The sequence below is a fragment of the Scomber scombrus genome, chromosome 19 (assembly GCF_963691925.1).
Source record: "Scomber scombrus chromosome 19, fScoSco1.1, whole genome shotgun sequence".
Lineage (NCBI taxonomy): Eukaryota > Metazoa > Chordata > Actinopteri > Scombriformes > Scombridae > Scomber > Scomber scombrus.
Window position 1 is genome coordinate 4343692 of NC_084988.1, and position 17322 is coordinate 4361013.

Consider the following 17322-nt stretch of genomic DNA (forward strand, 5'->3'; position numbering starts at 1 on the left):
TCAGCTACCTTTTGAAGATCTTAAAGGATGAGTTCACTTATTTATTCATTTACCCAAACCTGATTCTTCTTTAGCTGAAGAAAATAAAAGTAAATGATAATTATCTGTGTGTATTTTGAATATTATAAACATGAAAATAAAATAAAATGTCATATGATGAGGGATAATCTGACTCAGAAATCAAATGCATAAATAAATAATAAGGGAAGGAAAAAGAGAATCATTATTTCACTGTATTACTATGACTATCAGACCATTCATTACTGCAAGCAGATGTTTTCTGTTTAAGTGTCGTAAAACATGCCTGGAGAATATCTTTAAATAGTATACTGAAATGACTAACTGATATTGTGAAATTGAAAATCCTGAAACATAAAATAAAAGCACCTTACATTGAAATGTGTAAGAGAGAAAAACTAACATTTATAAGAAAATGGAAAAGAGAAATGGAGAAAAACTCATTTTCTGACTCTCCGTACCAAACCAGCAGCTCATTCACATTCACTCCATATTTTACATCTCTTTCTATTACCCAAATATTTTCTCAGTTGTGCTTGTTCCAGTAAGACCGTGTGTACTGTAAACAGGGGGGGGATTAACTTTGACTTGACGTAAAATCAGGCTGAAAATCGGTCTACTGATCCCCTCAAAAAGTCATGGTATTGTCTAGAAAATATATGTCCAAACTGAACACTATAATACGGAAGAGCATTAGGGCCACGGAGTAATATATTAATTCTAAATCTCTGAGAAAAAAAGTCAAAATTTTCGAGAAAAAAGTCGAAATTTTCGAGAAAAAAGTCCAAATTTTCGAGAAAAAAGTCAAAAGTTTTGAGAAAAAAGTCAAAATTTTCGAGAAAAAAGTCAAAATTTTCGAGAAAAAAGTCAGAAATGTAGGCTACCAGGAAGAACCAGGTCATTCAGAGCTGGAGCTGACAGACTTCGTGTCCTGGCATAGTGCTGCTGAAATGGAGGATTTAATTAAATGTTACTTCGAGATTGGATTATCTAACAAAGAGATCCTTGCAGTCTTAGCACAGAATCACAGTATTGTGATTTCTATTCGGACCTTGAAGAGGCGGTGTCGTGAACTTGGACTGTGTAGGAGGCGAAATCAGTCGGACATAGACAATGTGATAGCCTTCGTGCAGGAGGAACTGCATGGGAATGGACAGATGCAGGGGTATCGTTGGCTACACCTACGAGCTATCCAGAGGGGGTTTGTGGTGTCTCAAAGGACTATAAGGCTGATACTCAGGGCACTTGATCCTCGTGGGGTGGAAATTAGACGGGCACGAAAGTTTTGACTTTTTTCTCGAAAATTTCGACTTTTTTTCTCGAAAATTTCGACTTTTTTTCTCAGAGATTTAGAATTAATATATTACTCCGTGGCCCTAATGCTCTTCCGTACTATAAGCCTTGATATTGCTAACATGAATCTAGCTTCACTCCTGTCGACTCCACCAGATCTGATTGAAATGCACGGCAACATTTCCCAGCGTTCATTTAATTGTCCAGCTGTCCAGAACTAATTAACAGTTTTAATGAACTCTGATGTCGACTCTGTAACTCTTATTTGATCCTGTCTGTTGACTCAAACTATTAGGGTGACAAAATGAACATGTTTATTACAGTGTCACTTCCCTGTTTACCTTATCTTTGCCATGCAGTCTGATGGGATGATACAGACTGTTGAAACAATCATGTGTGGGACGAGGCGTTCGGAGGACCTGAGGCGAAACATGTAATTTGGGCTTCTGGCCCTCTTCAGCTCTCCCTCTGGAAATAAGTAAGTGGCCTAGTTGTACATTTAGCTTGTGAAGTTTATTTATATCTGCTGGTGGATTGCCAATTATGTTATCTGCAGCATTTTCTGGTTCCGATTAAGGGCCAAATGCATGCAACAAATTTCTTCAGCCTGAACTGTGTGTTTAAAGTAAAAAAACAAGCTCTCCACATTAAAATTTATGTTCAACAGAGTTCAGTGGTTGTTTACTTTACTACTTCAGTGTAAGGGCTACATTAATGATGTTTACACAACCTGTTGATGAAGCAGTTATTGATATGAAACAGTTGAAATGTGTTGTATGTTCACTCTGAATGTGCATATTGAAAGATGTGTGACGAGAACTAAATCTCCCCGAAGATCCCAAACACCTGCTGCTGCTGATACACACTTTAACAATGCTTCCACTATCATTTTAATGTTTATATACTGTATATATATGTTTATTCTGTGTCCTGCATATTTTAATTGAGATATCTGTGTTTATGTTTGCAATCATGGTGCAAGGAAGATTAATATGGAACTATGCCATAGATAGCTTTGTGCAGAGACTTTTAACTGTCAGCAGAATAAACTTTAAACTGTGTAACCTCACATTTGTTTATATTCAGTGTTGTTTATGAATCATTTTGCTGCTGCAGAGATCTGATGACTTCATATCTGGGATCAATAAAGCTTCAATAAAGCCCTCACTGAGATTGCTTCTTTATTCACTTATTTAAAAAGTCTTACAAAATGAGCACACACTAGGTTATTCTATATTGAACTTTAAAGCCCAACTAAAGTATCAACAGTTTTCAGACAATATCTTGAACTTCCTAATTTTATAGGATGCATTTATGTAATTCTGACACCTTATTTTACTTATTCCCTTTACTGTTTTAAAGTCTTACTTACTGTTATTGTCAACTTTGATCATTAAGTTTACTATAAAATATCCTGCCTCTATAAATATCTTCACACTATTTCCTACTTAAGAGTGTATAATTTGCCTACTTAACCAAATGTGAGGCAGGTCATTTCCAAAATCTGTGTAAAAAAGTAATATAGGCTGATATATCTTTAATTCTCAAATATCAATATTAGCCTTAAAAATCCCATATGGTTCAGGCAGAAGAGAACATTGAGATTAGATCAAATATTAATCATAATTTTGTGTCCTGACTCATGAGTGTAGACTAGTTGTAGATTTACATGTCTTTTGTGTTTGCAGCAAAGCTTTACATTATCAGGAAAGTTGAAAATGTACACCTAAAGTTTGGACTGTCACAATGAGATGATGAAAAGTCTACATTTTGCACAAAGTAGCAAGTGGACACAGCTTTAGTTCACTTCATCTTGACTTTATTGTGACTGACACTGTCTGAATTATGCAGATTCTCTAAATCCCACCCGTCTGCCGCTCCCCGCAGGTTAAAACAAACACCCAGAGTTATCTGCAGCTGTTTGACCCAATTCAGAGTGAGGCCGTCTCCATTAGTGCCTCTCAGTTTGAAAAAGGTTGTACATCACATCTTCAATCTTCCATTTCGTCTCACCTGAGTAGGTATCTGTGCTCTCAGAATGTTCTGCTCTGTTTCCATGGAAACGCCCGGGGTGGTGGTTGCCAAGTGCGGGCTCTGGTTGTCCGTCGCCGGACTGGGCATCCCGGGCTGGCTGGCGCCCGTTTTCACATCCGATCCATTCCCAAAGGCCAGGATGGCATTTTCTGGAACATGAGAGCAGCAGAGTTTGTTGTGTTTAGAGGAACATGAGTGACAGTTTAATGGTATATGTTCTTTCATTGGGTGGTAAATGGGAAAACTTTGCTCATTTTCAAATCAGCCATCACCTCTAGTTTGCTTTTTTCCCCTGAATGGCTCTTTGTAATATGATTGGTCTCTTTATAATTATGCACTAGGGACTATAATTACAGTACAATGTGGTCATGGCATATGAGGACAACTCAACCTTTCAGAGTGAGTCATCAGGCTGCTGGACGACTCGTCTCTTTAGTCTGAAACATTCATTTTTAAACTACATTTGTCATTTGTCTTATATACAAATACCTCTGTGTAATTAGTTGATATGTTGTCACTAAGAGGGAATACGACAGACAGACAAGAGGCCAACAAGATGTGATTTATTTACCAAACATGAAAATTTAAGTATGTACACTTTTCTGCTTCAATATTTTAAAATATTAAAAACTGTCCCAGAAACAGCAGGAAGTGCTCCACCTACATACAGCAGATTTCTGGATTATGGAAGTCTATAAAACTGCCTAAAAATGTGTAACATATTATGACAGAGTGGGAAGACTACATATTTTGTCCCCATTTTACTTTGTGTTTCTTTCCATGCTTGTCATTTGTTTTTTTAGCCAGTATATATATGTAGCATGTAGGAATGTATATTTTATATAACTGTGGTGGTGGCACTTCCAGTAACTACCAGATTTGACCAGTCTCATCTGTTTAACCTGTGACCAACAGTGTGGGATACTACAACAAGATGCAGCGTTTCCTCTCAAACAAGCAAACATTTAAAAAAGTGGCGTTGCCTTCACGTAACATATTAAAGACATTGATAACACAAAAAATGCAGTTTGACAAATCGTGTATGAATTATAGGCTGACTGAGTGTACTGACTGATAGTGGATAGTAGCCTAAACATTTTTACACTGGCCACGTAATCTGAGAACAGCTACCACAACTTTTATGGAAGTCATGAATGTATAATAAGATCTAATTCAAAATCAAAGCAGGTTGGTGGTTGGAGCACATCTTCGACAGTAATAACACATCCTTCATGAAACACACTAACTTTAAAGAAGGTGAAAGCTTCTTTGCTGGTGACAGTTTCATTTACAAACTAAGTAAGACATCTGAGGAATAAACTTATAATTAAAGTATAAATAATAAGGACATCTGTGTGTTCTCTTGGTGTTTTCCATAGCTGATGCACTTGGCTGAAAGTCAACCATTACACTGCTGATGTCATCTTATTGTGAACAAACTACTGAATTTGAATCACCTCTGCAACAAAGACCTCATCCAAGTCCATGTGATATTTTTGTTTTCTTTACTTTGATCAGTAAATGCAGTTAGCCATCAAACTGCATGAACATTTTTACTGCTGCACCGTGCCACTATGTTCAAACACGCAATGACATACATCATGTTTATACAATAAGTGTTGAAGCACATCACATTCAGCCCCACACCACAGATACCCTACTCTCCTACATTGTGTGTGTTTTTTTTAAAGTTCATGTCTTGTGAGGCCCCTGGAGACCCGAGACCTGGGGGTTGCAGCCCTGTAAGCTTGTGCATTAAGGTGCCACTGCTCCTTGTCGCACTCTTCCTCACACATGTGTTATTGAAAACGCCTGGGGAATACGTTTAAATATGTTATTTCCGAGGAAAAACAATATTGCAGTCTACAGTCTTGAACATGAGAGAAGAGAGTGTTGTGTGAGCATGAATATTTCCAATGAATTCATATGACTAAAATGGAAATTTAAAATGGAAAGCCTGTCATTTTAGCCAAATAGAAGAATGCCTCAGTCAGTGGCAGATTGAAGCTTTAGTTTTAATTACAGAAATCTCAGAGGCAAGAGCTGCTGCACGTCCAATATAATGCATAAATGGCAGAATTGAATGGCAAAAGGGGAACTCTGGTCATAATATAAAATAATGAACAATAATGAACTGCAGAGAGTCATTTTTTTGAATCCATTCCTTGTCAGCAGGCTTGCTGGCTGGCTTACCTAAATAGCTGTAGGGTAGCATTAAAAGATAGAGGTGAAATTTTCTCAGACACTGAGTCAATTTGACTTGCTCCTGACCTTCCTGCTGGTAATCAACTCTTAAGGCTACATCCTAAATCGCCCCCTCATTCACTATTCACTACACACACTCGTATGCAAAAAGATAATATAACGTTTTGTTGTCAGTTATCAAAAAACAATATGGCTGAGCAATGCATGAGAGATTGTTTTGTCCACAAATTATACTCACACACACTATTATAATCTAACAAACACTCACATTATGTCTGAAGTTGAAGAGAAGAGAAAATTATATTGTTTGAAAGTAGAATTGTAGTTTCTTGTGAGTGAGATTGACGGTATGTTCAAAAAAGAAATTATAGTGTGTGCAAAAAGAATGAGAGCACAAATGAGAAAGAGTTGTGTTCTGTGATGGGAAATAGTTATACATCATGTGAGAAACAGAATGGCGATGTGTTGTTTATAAATCAAACATAAGTGAAGACAAATAAAAGTAAAAAAAACTCCCTAAATGGCTTCTCTAAAGTGTTCTGGCTACACTTAGATGCTTCATGTACAGTGGTATTGACATTGCTGCAGGGCAGTTAGAGATTTAGTTTTTAGAAAAGCTGTGAGCTTGCTTTTCTTTTCCATTATCCCACACACACACACACACACACACACACACACACACACACACACACACACACACACACACACACACACACACACACACACACACACACACACACACACACACACAGTACCTTTCCCAAAATACATGTTTTTCTCACACAAATCTCTCTCACATACAGTGCCAGTCAAAATTTCTTCTTCTTACACTATTATTTTTTACATCATTCATTTTTCTATCATCTCACATTCTACTACTCTCTCTGACAACTATCAGATATTACTCTTACACATACTATCCGCTCTTTAAATATTCTTTCAAATATACTTCTCATCTCTCACATAGGCTTTATATAGCGCATTAATAAAGAATATAAGTAACTTCAATTTTCTCCCACTCACTTCTTTAACCCTCCTGTTGTCCTCGAGTCAAGGAAGGAAGGGAGGAAGAAGGAAGGAAAGGAGGGAAGAAGGAATGATGGAAGAAAGAAGGAAAGGAGGAAGGAAGGAAGGAAGGGAGGAAAAAAAGAAGGAAAGGAGGGAGGAAGGAAGAAGGAAGGAAAGGAGGGAGGAATGAAGGAGGGAAGGAAAGGAGGGAGGAAGGAAGGGAGGAAAGGAAGGAAGGAGGAAAGAAGGAACAAGGGAGGGAGAAAGGAAAAGAGGAAGGGAGGAAGGAAGGACGGAAAGAAGGACAGAGGAAAGAAGGAAGGTAGGGGGAGGAAAGGAAAGAAGGAAGGAAGGACAGAAGGAAGGAAAGAAGGAACAGTCAAAACAGACAGGGTCTCGACACGAAGATTAAGTTCATATATTCTCTCTTAGTGCATTTACTTTCTTACTTTCTCAAATACTATATTTTTAGATTTACTATCATTCTCAATATATTGTTCTGCCTCATACATATATGTATGGATAACAAATATTCTAATAGGCCTATTCCTATTCTCTTTTGATACAGCACCCGTTTCTTCTTCTACACATACTATTTTTTCTCACACTATTGTTCTTTCTCGCACACATTACTATTCTCTATCACAGTCACTTCTATTCTTTCTCACATTTATGACTATTCTTTCTTTATTTACTATCAATCTTTCTCCCGTGTGTTATATTCAATGTGACACCGCTCTCAAACTATCTTTGTTACTAATAATTCTATATCATTATTTCACACTATTCTCTCTTTATTCACCGTCACTCTCTAACATAAAATATGAATGTGAGAGAAAATAGTAGTTTTATATATTATAGTAGCATTTAATATTATAGTATTTTCTTCTCAGTAGCTAAATGTAAAACATCTTTTCATACATATTCATCCTTTAAAAAAAAAGGTAATATTCTGCCTTGATACACTATCATTATTTCTCACATGATGAGATGTAATAGCACATTTTACTTTCACACAACATTTTCCAAAATATTGCACATATTAAAAAGATGAAGGGACTGCTGCACACTGTCTTCACTATATACAATGTTTCAGTCAAGTTTTTGACCAAAATGTTGTTTTATTAACCTTCGTATCGTCTTCCCGGGTCAAATTGAGCCTGTCTGTTTTGACTGTTCCTTCTTTCCTCCCTTCCTTCCTTCCTTCCATCTGTCCTTCCTTCCTACCTTCTTCTCTCCTTCTTTCCTTCCTCCATCCCCCTTCCTCCCTCCTTTATTTCCTTCCTTCCTTCCTTCTTTCCTCCCTCCCTCCTTCTCTTTCTTTCCTCCCCCCTACCTTCCTTCTTTCCTCTGTCCTTCTTTCCTTCCTTCCTCTATTCCTTTCTCCCTATCTCGTTCCTTCCTTTCTTCCTTCCCTTCCTTCCTTCCTCCCTCCCTTCCTTCCTTCCTTCCTTCCTTCCTTCCTTCCTTCCTTCCTTCCTTCTTCATCCCTTCCATCTTTCCTTCCTTCCTCCCTTCCTTCCTTGACTTGAGGACAACAGGAGGGTTAAACAGTGAAGTGAAGGCAGTGTGCAGGTGTCCCTTCCTCTTTTTTTAGTACATTGCTATTTAACTTACACACCTGTCACAAAGACTACTAAGGTGTGCAAGAGTGTTTTTGATGATCTCTTTTGCACATATGCATTACTTTATAAATTATTATAAATTATTCTTTCTCACACTTCTATTCTTTCTTGATTTTTTTCTACACAGTTTCTTTTCTCATCTACATACGCTATCATACTTTTCATATGCACAGTACTACTTTTCTGTCATTATACAAGATTCTGCCACAGATAGTACTATTTTTATTCTTACCATACATTTTAAATTTATAATGGAGTATGTAAGAGAGTATAGTTGTGTAGTACAGTATAACTCGGTTATGTTTGTGGCCCAAATGCATGTGAAAATATGATTGTGAATGTAAGAGCATATAGTGATGTGTACGGGAGACTATAGCGGAGTATGTGTGAGATTATGATGTTTTAGTAAATGAAAGTTAGACCATGCCTTGAGATTAATTTTGAAATCTTTTAAGCCTTGTCCGTTTTTTCCTATTGTAGGTATTGATTTTCTTTTTAGACAAACACAAAAAACCTCTTGCTCTCAGTCATTCCTGTATACTTTCATAATGAAGATATAATCAGCCCCCATAATAATAATGATAAGTGAGTAGACTTTGCAGCATGCAGCATTTGTAAACAAACAACATTTAAAGTTCGCCCCTCCTCCCTGACTCAGTGAGCGAGCAATAGAGACAGAGGGAGAGCAGCTAGAGAGTGAATCAAGAGAGCGAGCAGCGCTAGCGAGAACAAAGCCAAGAATCAGATAAATAAAACTTTATTTTCTTTCTTTTGTTTCCCGGTGGTTATGTTCTAAAAAACAAATAAACACTGCCACACAATCCTGCGGGAAGGTGCGGCACGGCCTGGATTTTGTATGAATGCAGAGTTTTATCCTGTCCGTTGTGGCCTCTCTGCTCTGTGTGTGTGTGCGTGTGTGTGTGTGTGTGTGTGTGTGTGTGTGTGTGTGTGTGTGTGTGTGTGTGTGTGTGTGTGTGTGTGTAGCTCACTCCCAACCTCAGTCAAGCAGACACACAGACCTGCAGCTCTTCATACATCCATGACACAGAGACCAGAGCAGAGGAGAGAGACAGTGATGTAACCTGGTTTCTATGCTATGAGTCAGGTGCACTACTACTGGCTTTTTATACAAGTCTACACATTGTTTCTCTTTTTTAGGAAAATCGTACATAGTATATCTTTAACTAAGGAGGACAGTGAGTTGAAAAACACAGAATCCTTTCAGGCTTCATTTTGCTCAAACCATAGCACCTGAACTTTATGATGGATATAGTCCTGGAAATGAAGGTCCTTCCTATTATGTTTAAATTCATGCCTTGTGCAACTTATAATCTACGTGAAAGTTATATGCACACTGTTTGATGTTATGTGCGATGATTGATTTTTAAGTAAGGTCGAAAATTATATGAATTATGCTGTAGAATTTTCATATTATTCAGTGCTTTTCATTCACTCACTGAAAATCAAGGACAGACACTCTCAGACTCTCTCAACCAGGCAGGATTCACGCTTTAGTAAAATATGAGCTCCACACAGGGTCACGGGCAGGGGAGCGCCGCCACACACAAACCACCTATATTTTCTGAGAGTCCTCTTTTGTGATAATAGAAGTGAAAATCAAAAACTAATCATATGATGAAATGTTAATGATTCATCTGAAATGAGCGAGCAGACTAGAAGGTTGAATTGTACGAGACAAACTTTTTCTATTAACTGAATATAAGGACGCACCTATTATGACTTATGAAACCAAGTTATGAAACAGAGTCTATTGATTGGTTCTTGCTGCTTGTGTTGTCATCCTCTGTTAACACTTGAGAAGAAAAAGAATAGCCAACATCTTGCGCAATTTTATTTTATTTTATTTACAACACGATAAAACTAACCTAAGCATCATTGGTACTTAAACTCATTGTCCTCTGAAAATGATGCATTAAACTATAGTGGTTAATATTTAGTTTTTCCTACAGGAAATGAGAAGTAAAGACTGAACACACAAACACCCAGCGAGTCACAGCCACTGAATCACAACATCCGATCACCAAACAATGCTGACGTTAAATACATTTTGATTTGCTACACAGCAACAGCGCCGAACAATCATGTTCAACAAAAGCACCAAAATTAAAGTTGTGTCATCTCCTGCTGCTGCTGCTACCTGCAGCATTTTATGAAATCACGTCCCGTCTTTCTGCTGTCAGTTCAAAACACTCTGCGGAGCCGATTTAAATTCTACCTGTACCATAATGTTATAGTTTGAAACTTTTAGAGCATGCTTGATGGATGGTGATGTGAAGTGCTGTTCAGCAGGTGGAATTCAATATCAATTTTTTTTGTCAGATTTTATGTAACAAAAAGAGTCACGGAAAAAAAGAATGTTGCTCCTTCATGAATGTGTTTTTTACTCCGCTACATTTCACAGGGGGAAAAAAAATCGACTTTTTACTTCAATGCATTTATGTAACAGCTATACTTAAAATTTCCAAGATTTTACACAGAAAACACATGCAAAATATGACTAATCAACAAAATATGAAATCCAGCTAGACCCTTAAAATGCTATGTTTTAATACATTAGGAATAATAATTCAGCAATGTAATAAGTTAACAATGACAAGGGCCATTAGGCTCCCTAATGACTTCAACTTAAAGCTGCACTAATCAATATTTCTAAATAAACAATGGATCAAATCATTATCTGCAATGTTAAAGAGGTCACTTATAGTAGTTCCAATTATCTCTGCATCATCATTCATCATCCACAGAGCATTTTATAGGCTTTAAACCTAAAATGACTGGCCTCTTTGAACACAACGCTGACATATTTTAAACTTGTATGTTGATATAGCAAATAGGTTAGCATACAGATACCTATTTATACATCCATGATGTTGTGTATTCAGCTTATTTTGCTGTCCCAAGTTGCCTAATAAAAACTGATTATGCAGCTTAAAGTAAATGTGTAAATGCAATTCTACCACTACTCACATATGCCAACAGTCAACAAGACACAGAAAAAAAAACAACTCAAGTTGAAGCAGGGTTCAATCTATTGCTCCCAAATCTTCACAATACTAGTTCTACGGTGTAAGGATGTGCTTGCACACAAATTAATGTGTCGTTCAGTGTTGTTACTGTAGTTGTTGAAACACATTTACAATGACAGTTGGAGGAATGTGAATCTTTAGAGATCTGTTTCCTGCTTTCCCAGGTGTAAAAGGAACAGATGTTCAAGTTTGGATGTATTTCAATTAAATAAACAGATGCTTTCAGTGTTTTGGGTTTGAATCCCTACTTGACTGAAACAGATCATGTTTTTTGGGGTTTTTTTTGCAGCTTTGCTTTTAGCACTGAAAACAAGGATAATTTAGGGAGTGTGAAAGTGTGATTCTCTTGATGCCAAAATACTGGTGTTTATTTTTTTTCTTTTCTTTTTTTAAAATTACTTTTTAAAGTGTTAAGAAACAAATGTATGATAGTCTAGAAAAAGTCATACAATGTGTAACCTTAACTTCCCAAAAAAGAAAAGACATTGGTGTTGTTGTTTGTATTCGAAACGGCAGTCAGCCTTTCAGGTGTTCGTCTGTCAGTTGTGTGTAATGTTATGATATAATGATGGTGGGGAATATTTAAATGGGTCACTCATAGTAAATATATGATTGAGATTAATATTGCAGCCAGTATATGTAAAATAATATATGTATAATTTACAGGCCGGTGAATGTATATGGCTTTATGCACCCCTAAGGAAAGCCATTACATCAAGCTCTTGGATTTACAACACAAAATGACCTATGATCGTATGATGAATTATATAAGTATTCATTTTCATTCAGCTAATGGGCTACTCTGCAGCAATTATGTTTGCATGAAAGTCACTTCAATTAAAATATGCTCAAATGAAGACATGAATGAGAGATTCATCAATTAATATCCCCTGCTTATATTGTAAGATGGATGTGGGTGCTTAGACCCGAAAATCACACTATTATTCCATCTGTTCCCAGCAAAAGCCCTCAGATTTTAGAAGCAAGTCGCTGGTTATTAGTGATGGGATTTCAAAGCCTTCAGTAGAGTATTGGGGTGTGACAAACAAACATTGATTTCTCACAGGATCATAACAAATTGACCCATTCTCTGAGGTAGTTTGCCTTTGCAAACAAAATTCTGCAGCAATCAATGCAGAGCCTTGACTCATCTCATTTCAAGTCAAGTCCAGTCAATTTTATTTATTTGGCGCTAAATCATAACAGGAGTTATCTCAGGGCACTTTTCATATTGAGCAGGTCTAGACTGTACTCTTTACAATATTATTTATAGAGGCCTAACATTCCACCATGAGCGAGCACTTGGCGACAGTGGCAAGGAAAAGCCCCCTTTTAATGGGAAGAAACCTCGAGCAGAACCGGGCTCTTGGTGGGTGGGAGAGAGAGAGAGAGAGAAAGAGGGAGAGAGGGAGAGAGAGAGAGAGAGAGAGAGAAAGAGAGAAAGAGAGAGAGAGAGAGAGGGGGATATTGCACAGATCCTATTTTACAGCAGACATACATGCAGAAAGCAAGAGGAGGAGAAACTACAACAGGAGAGAGAAGATGCAGAGATAGTAACATGCATTAATGGGACAATAATGCGTATGATAGAGAAGAGGAGAGAGGAGCTCAGTGCGTCATGGACAATCCCTGGGCAGTCTAGGCCTATGGCAGCATAACTAGGAGCTGGTCTAAGGCAAAAGTCCTAACTATAAGCTTTATATAAAAGGAAGTTTTAAGCATACTCTCAAGTGTAGAGAGAGTGTCTGGTGATGTCCAAACTAGAAGATGGAAGAAGACCCTCACTAGTGCAACACTGAGCATCTACTACTACACATGGCTGGAGGTGGTAGATGGGTAACCTGCCTGCTCCCAGCATGCCAGCTCTGCAGCTAATTAGCTAAATCTGCAAGTTGCAACACAACAGCAATGAGTCAACAGCTAGGAAAACAGATTGAGGCCTGCTGAGGGTGTGTATACATCAGCACCTTGCAAAAAAAAAAAAAAAGGCTATGGACCATCGTGCTAATGGTGCTGTGGGTCATTAGTGTCTGTGGGACAGGTGGAGAAGTGTGCCGCCCTGCTCAAAGTGTGCAGTTAGCAGTCGGCAGTGTGCAGCGATCCCCCTGGCAGGCTGACGGATGAGAGAAGCGAGGGGTGCAACTCCAGCTGCTCGCCACCGTGCCTCGCCACCCGCTTCCACGTTAGAGATGAAGTGCCAATTGAAATTTTCAGTGGTAAGCTGTTGTGACAGTTCCTTTGTAAATGTTTGGACACGGCTGTTTAGGCAGCGTCGTTGCACGTCACTTTGACTTTTAAGATTCTCCCTAATGGCTTTTTCTTCCAACCCTCCCTGGAACCATGCGGTGTACATCCTGTGCACGCCTCCTTCCTGTCTCCAACCTTTGTGACATATTGATGGCCACCATCGCTTTTTCCAGTTACACTACCTATTTAACTTCCAGAAAAAATCAAAATAATTGCAGAAACAAATGAGCTTCACCTCCATCTGTCCTCTCATTTTTCTGTGACACACTAACGCTTTCAGAGAATGAAGAAGTCCAGAGCTGCTGTTCTGCATAGTGATGTGGTTATTATCGACGTGATGAGGAGGTAAGGCAGGGTGACAGCTGTTTTTAAAACCTGAGCATGCTCACTCCGGTGACTTTTTTTTTAGTAGTTTTTCCCCTCCCCGGTCTCCAAATGACTTTATTCTTCCCCGGCACTATTGTCTCTGTCCACCTCATTAGTTCAGAGGCACGAAACCAAATTACGCTCAATTACAAAGTCATCAAAGGCCATCTGAAGTCCCGTCTCAGCAAGCAGGCCCCAGCACAACAGCACTGGGGGGTCCAGCACACAAAATAATGCAGATTTCAGTTTAAAAAAAGACGGATAGTGCGGATAGATAATGGTGTCGTCCACTTAAAACAAAAGCGTAGCTGAAGGAGAGGTGACTCTTCTGGCTTCAATCATAATGAATAATATTTCATTCTCTGTGCACTGTGATTATATGCGGATCATGAGGGAAAGGAAAACATTCAGGAGCTCTCTCAGGAAGGATTCATTTTCCCAATTATTGGCTCGTATCCAAAGTCTCCTTGCCAAATCATTACGTACACTTTCTCCCCAAAATAGAAGAGCGGCCTGCCTGCGCCTGGCAAACGAAAATGAACTCCAATTGAGATGAGAGCGCGACACGCACCGCTGGTCCAAGAATCGCCTTTCCCATTAGAAACTTGTTCATCCTTATTATCACGTACGCGCTATTTGGCTTCAGCCATTTGCTCAGGCAGGAGGAGAGGAGCTTTTTTTTTCTCTCTCTCTCTCTCTCTCCCTTTTTTTTTTTTTTTGCTTAGACACAGGGAAATGAGGCCAGTAAGTCTGAGGTTTGTTTTTCTGGGTCTCTAAGGAGCTTACAGTAAACAGCACACAGGAGCTGCCTTAGCAAGCCTGAGTCCTGGCTGCAGGACGCACATGAGGAGTTTCATTGAAAAACAAGACATCCATCAACCAGCTGAAAAAACATATGCGACTACTCTGGGAAGTTAACTCACTATTGGATGGTTAACACTTCGTTTGGAGAACAGCAACATTATTAATGTGACATATTAATCTATGTTCTAAATGTTTTCTGTCCCTCTGTGGATATTTGCCTGGCTGCTGCCATCCACAATGAAATGATAAACAGTGAATTAGACTTTAAATTGGTTGATCCCATTGCCACCAAAAGGCACCACTTTGGGAGGTATTCTCATTTGTTTTGTTGCAGAGTGAGATAAGAAGCTGCAGAGCACTGTCGTGTCTCTCAGGTGTTTTTAAAAAAACTGCTTCTGGTCTTTATGCTACGCTAAGCTAATCACATCCTGGTTGTTAATAACACACAGATATTAGAGGTATCATTTGTCCCATGTCACTCTCAATAAGAAAAGCAAATTGAAGTATTTCCAAAAATTTCAAACTGCTAAATTTGGTTAAAAAGTGACATTTTAAGACCATACTTTACATGTAACTGATGTTTCAACAACATTTCAATGTCTGTATTTCAAATTGTATTTATACCACATTGATTCACACTGAAACACTGAAATAACAATTACAGTATCAGTAACAGAGATCAAAAATAACAATCACTTTTCAACCAAAGTCAGCAAACTTTTAACCTACAAGCCAGATCAATGTCGACTGCTTCAATTGTGACTTCTTCAAATAAGGTATGAATTAAAGCTCAATTCTCACAAAGACATATTCTGTGCTACTGCGTGACACATCCTTCTTAAGCTTAATGCACACCTGCCCACCAGGGAAAGAAGCTGGCAGGCTTTAATCTTACATGAGAAAAAAGAAAATTAGCCAGCTGTCTCACTGCAAAAGGTTTCCAGCACAAACTTTTTCGAAGTGATTTTCTTCTTTTGTTGGGAAACTGCAGCTTCAAGTTTAAAGCACTAACTCATTAGTTTGAAGCACTGACTAAGTCATTAAAACCCATTAAAGCACTTCAAGTGGTGACCCCCTTTTTGAAGCACAATTAATAGAAATGATTTACAAAGAGTTTTGTCACTGGAGGGGAAAAAAAAACTTCTAATGAGTAATATCTACATATCAGCCGGTTTGTTTTGCAAGGATCTTTATTTCTTCTCATTTCCTCTCATTTACATCATCTCTCTTATTGGTGGTCTATTGTGTTTTTATCCCTTTGTCTTCATTTCTGATGCTGAGGGGTTCCTGTTGTGGTGTTTTTGCTCTGAATGTCTCATTGATCATGTGACAATAAGTCACCAGGATGTCTCTGACACTGGATTATTTAAATTCTTTAAATCTGTGGCTGTTTCTGCTCATGCACTGTAACCTCAGATGCACACTGCATCATGTTGCAGCTGCGCCACTGCTCCACATCCAAATATCCACTGGAAGCTTTTCAGAAACATCTGATCTTCAGCAGCCACATTTCCAATATTGGTTAGAGTTGTTTTTTTCCAAATTGTTTGGTATTTTAGAAGCACATTAAATATTTACAGCACATTTAGGACTGATGGGGTAACAGATAAAAGAAAATGAAATACAGTAGAAGCATAAAGTACAATATTGCTGTACTTCATTCTTGTAATTACTGTATGCACTATGCAGCGAAGCTTTTTTATCTTTATTTTGCACATAGCATTTCCTGAATAGAGCATATTAACAAGAGAAAACTGTACCACTTTGGCTCCTGCAAGTGACTTACACAAAGAAGCAGTTTTGCTGTTTGTATGCCAAAGTCAATAACTAATGAAATGCATAATCATCTATGAAATTAACAACAATAAATATCAATATAATATTGCAATTAAAATGCAATCACAGGTGAATTTGGCAACATTTTAGATTACAGCCCGCAAATTACAGTATAATTATTAAGCAGCTGAATGCAGGGTGTCAATAAAACAATATTCACTGGGCAAATATATAAATAAATGGTACAAAGAAAAAGATTAAGCAAGCATTAATTAATTAAAGAATTATAGGAAACAGTAATTGGTAATAAAAAAAGAGAATATGGTGAGTAGAAGGGTCTATCTTTACAGCCACAGTGAAAATAATAATGAAAATATGTGTATGCTTTAATAATGATGATGAAATACCGAGCTGGTCACTCACAAATGACTGACATAGTTTGCAGGGCTGTAATTCCAAAATGTTTCCATAATTGGTCCGACAAAAAATAGATCCACATTGTAAAGATAGAAGAGTGGAGAAAAAAAAGAGATAGAGATGCTCCAGTTAAGTGTCCGGCGGACATCTGCTCACTAACTATGGAGCATGAGGCAGCTGTGTCCAGAGGAAGCAGACGTAAAATGACTCTTTTGTCTGGTGTAAAGTTGGTACTTTGTTTCTTTCTGTCATAATTGAATAAAAAAAAAAATCATCTTATATAAAAGCAACAAACACTGACATGCAGTCTTTTCACCACATGACAGCAGCTGCAGTTTGCTTTGTACAGTCACTGGTGTCATTGGTGTTGTTACTCATTCCGACATCTTTCAGCTGTTGAAAAAAAACAACCCCAAACCCAACTACATAATAACCCAAAATAAACTACAGTGTCGGCTGTGACACCAGCAGCTATGGTTTGT

The 17322-nt window shown here is 38.0% G+C and overlaps 1 protein-coding gene across 1 annotated transcript in view; it reads right to left on the bottom strand.

Annotated features, from left to right (window-relative positions):
- The window catches only part of gfra4a (GDNF family receptor alpha 4a), an 80881-nt gene that overhangs the window by 967 nt on the left and 62592 nt on the right, over positions 1–17322 (bottom strand). The window contains exon 7 of the mRNA XM_062440823.1: positions 3325–3494. Coding sequence (XP_062296807.1) covers positions 3325–3494 — 170 coding nt within the window. The remainder of the gene's footprint in view (positions 1–3324; positions 3495–17322) is intronic.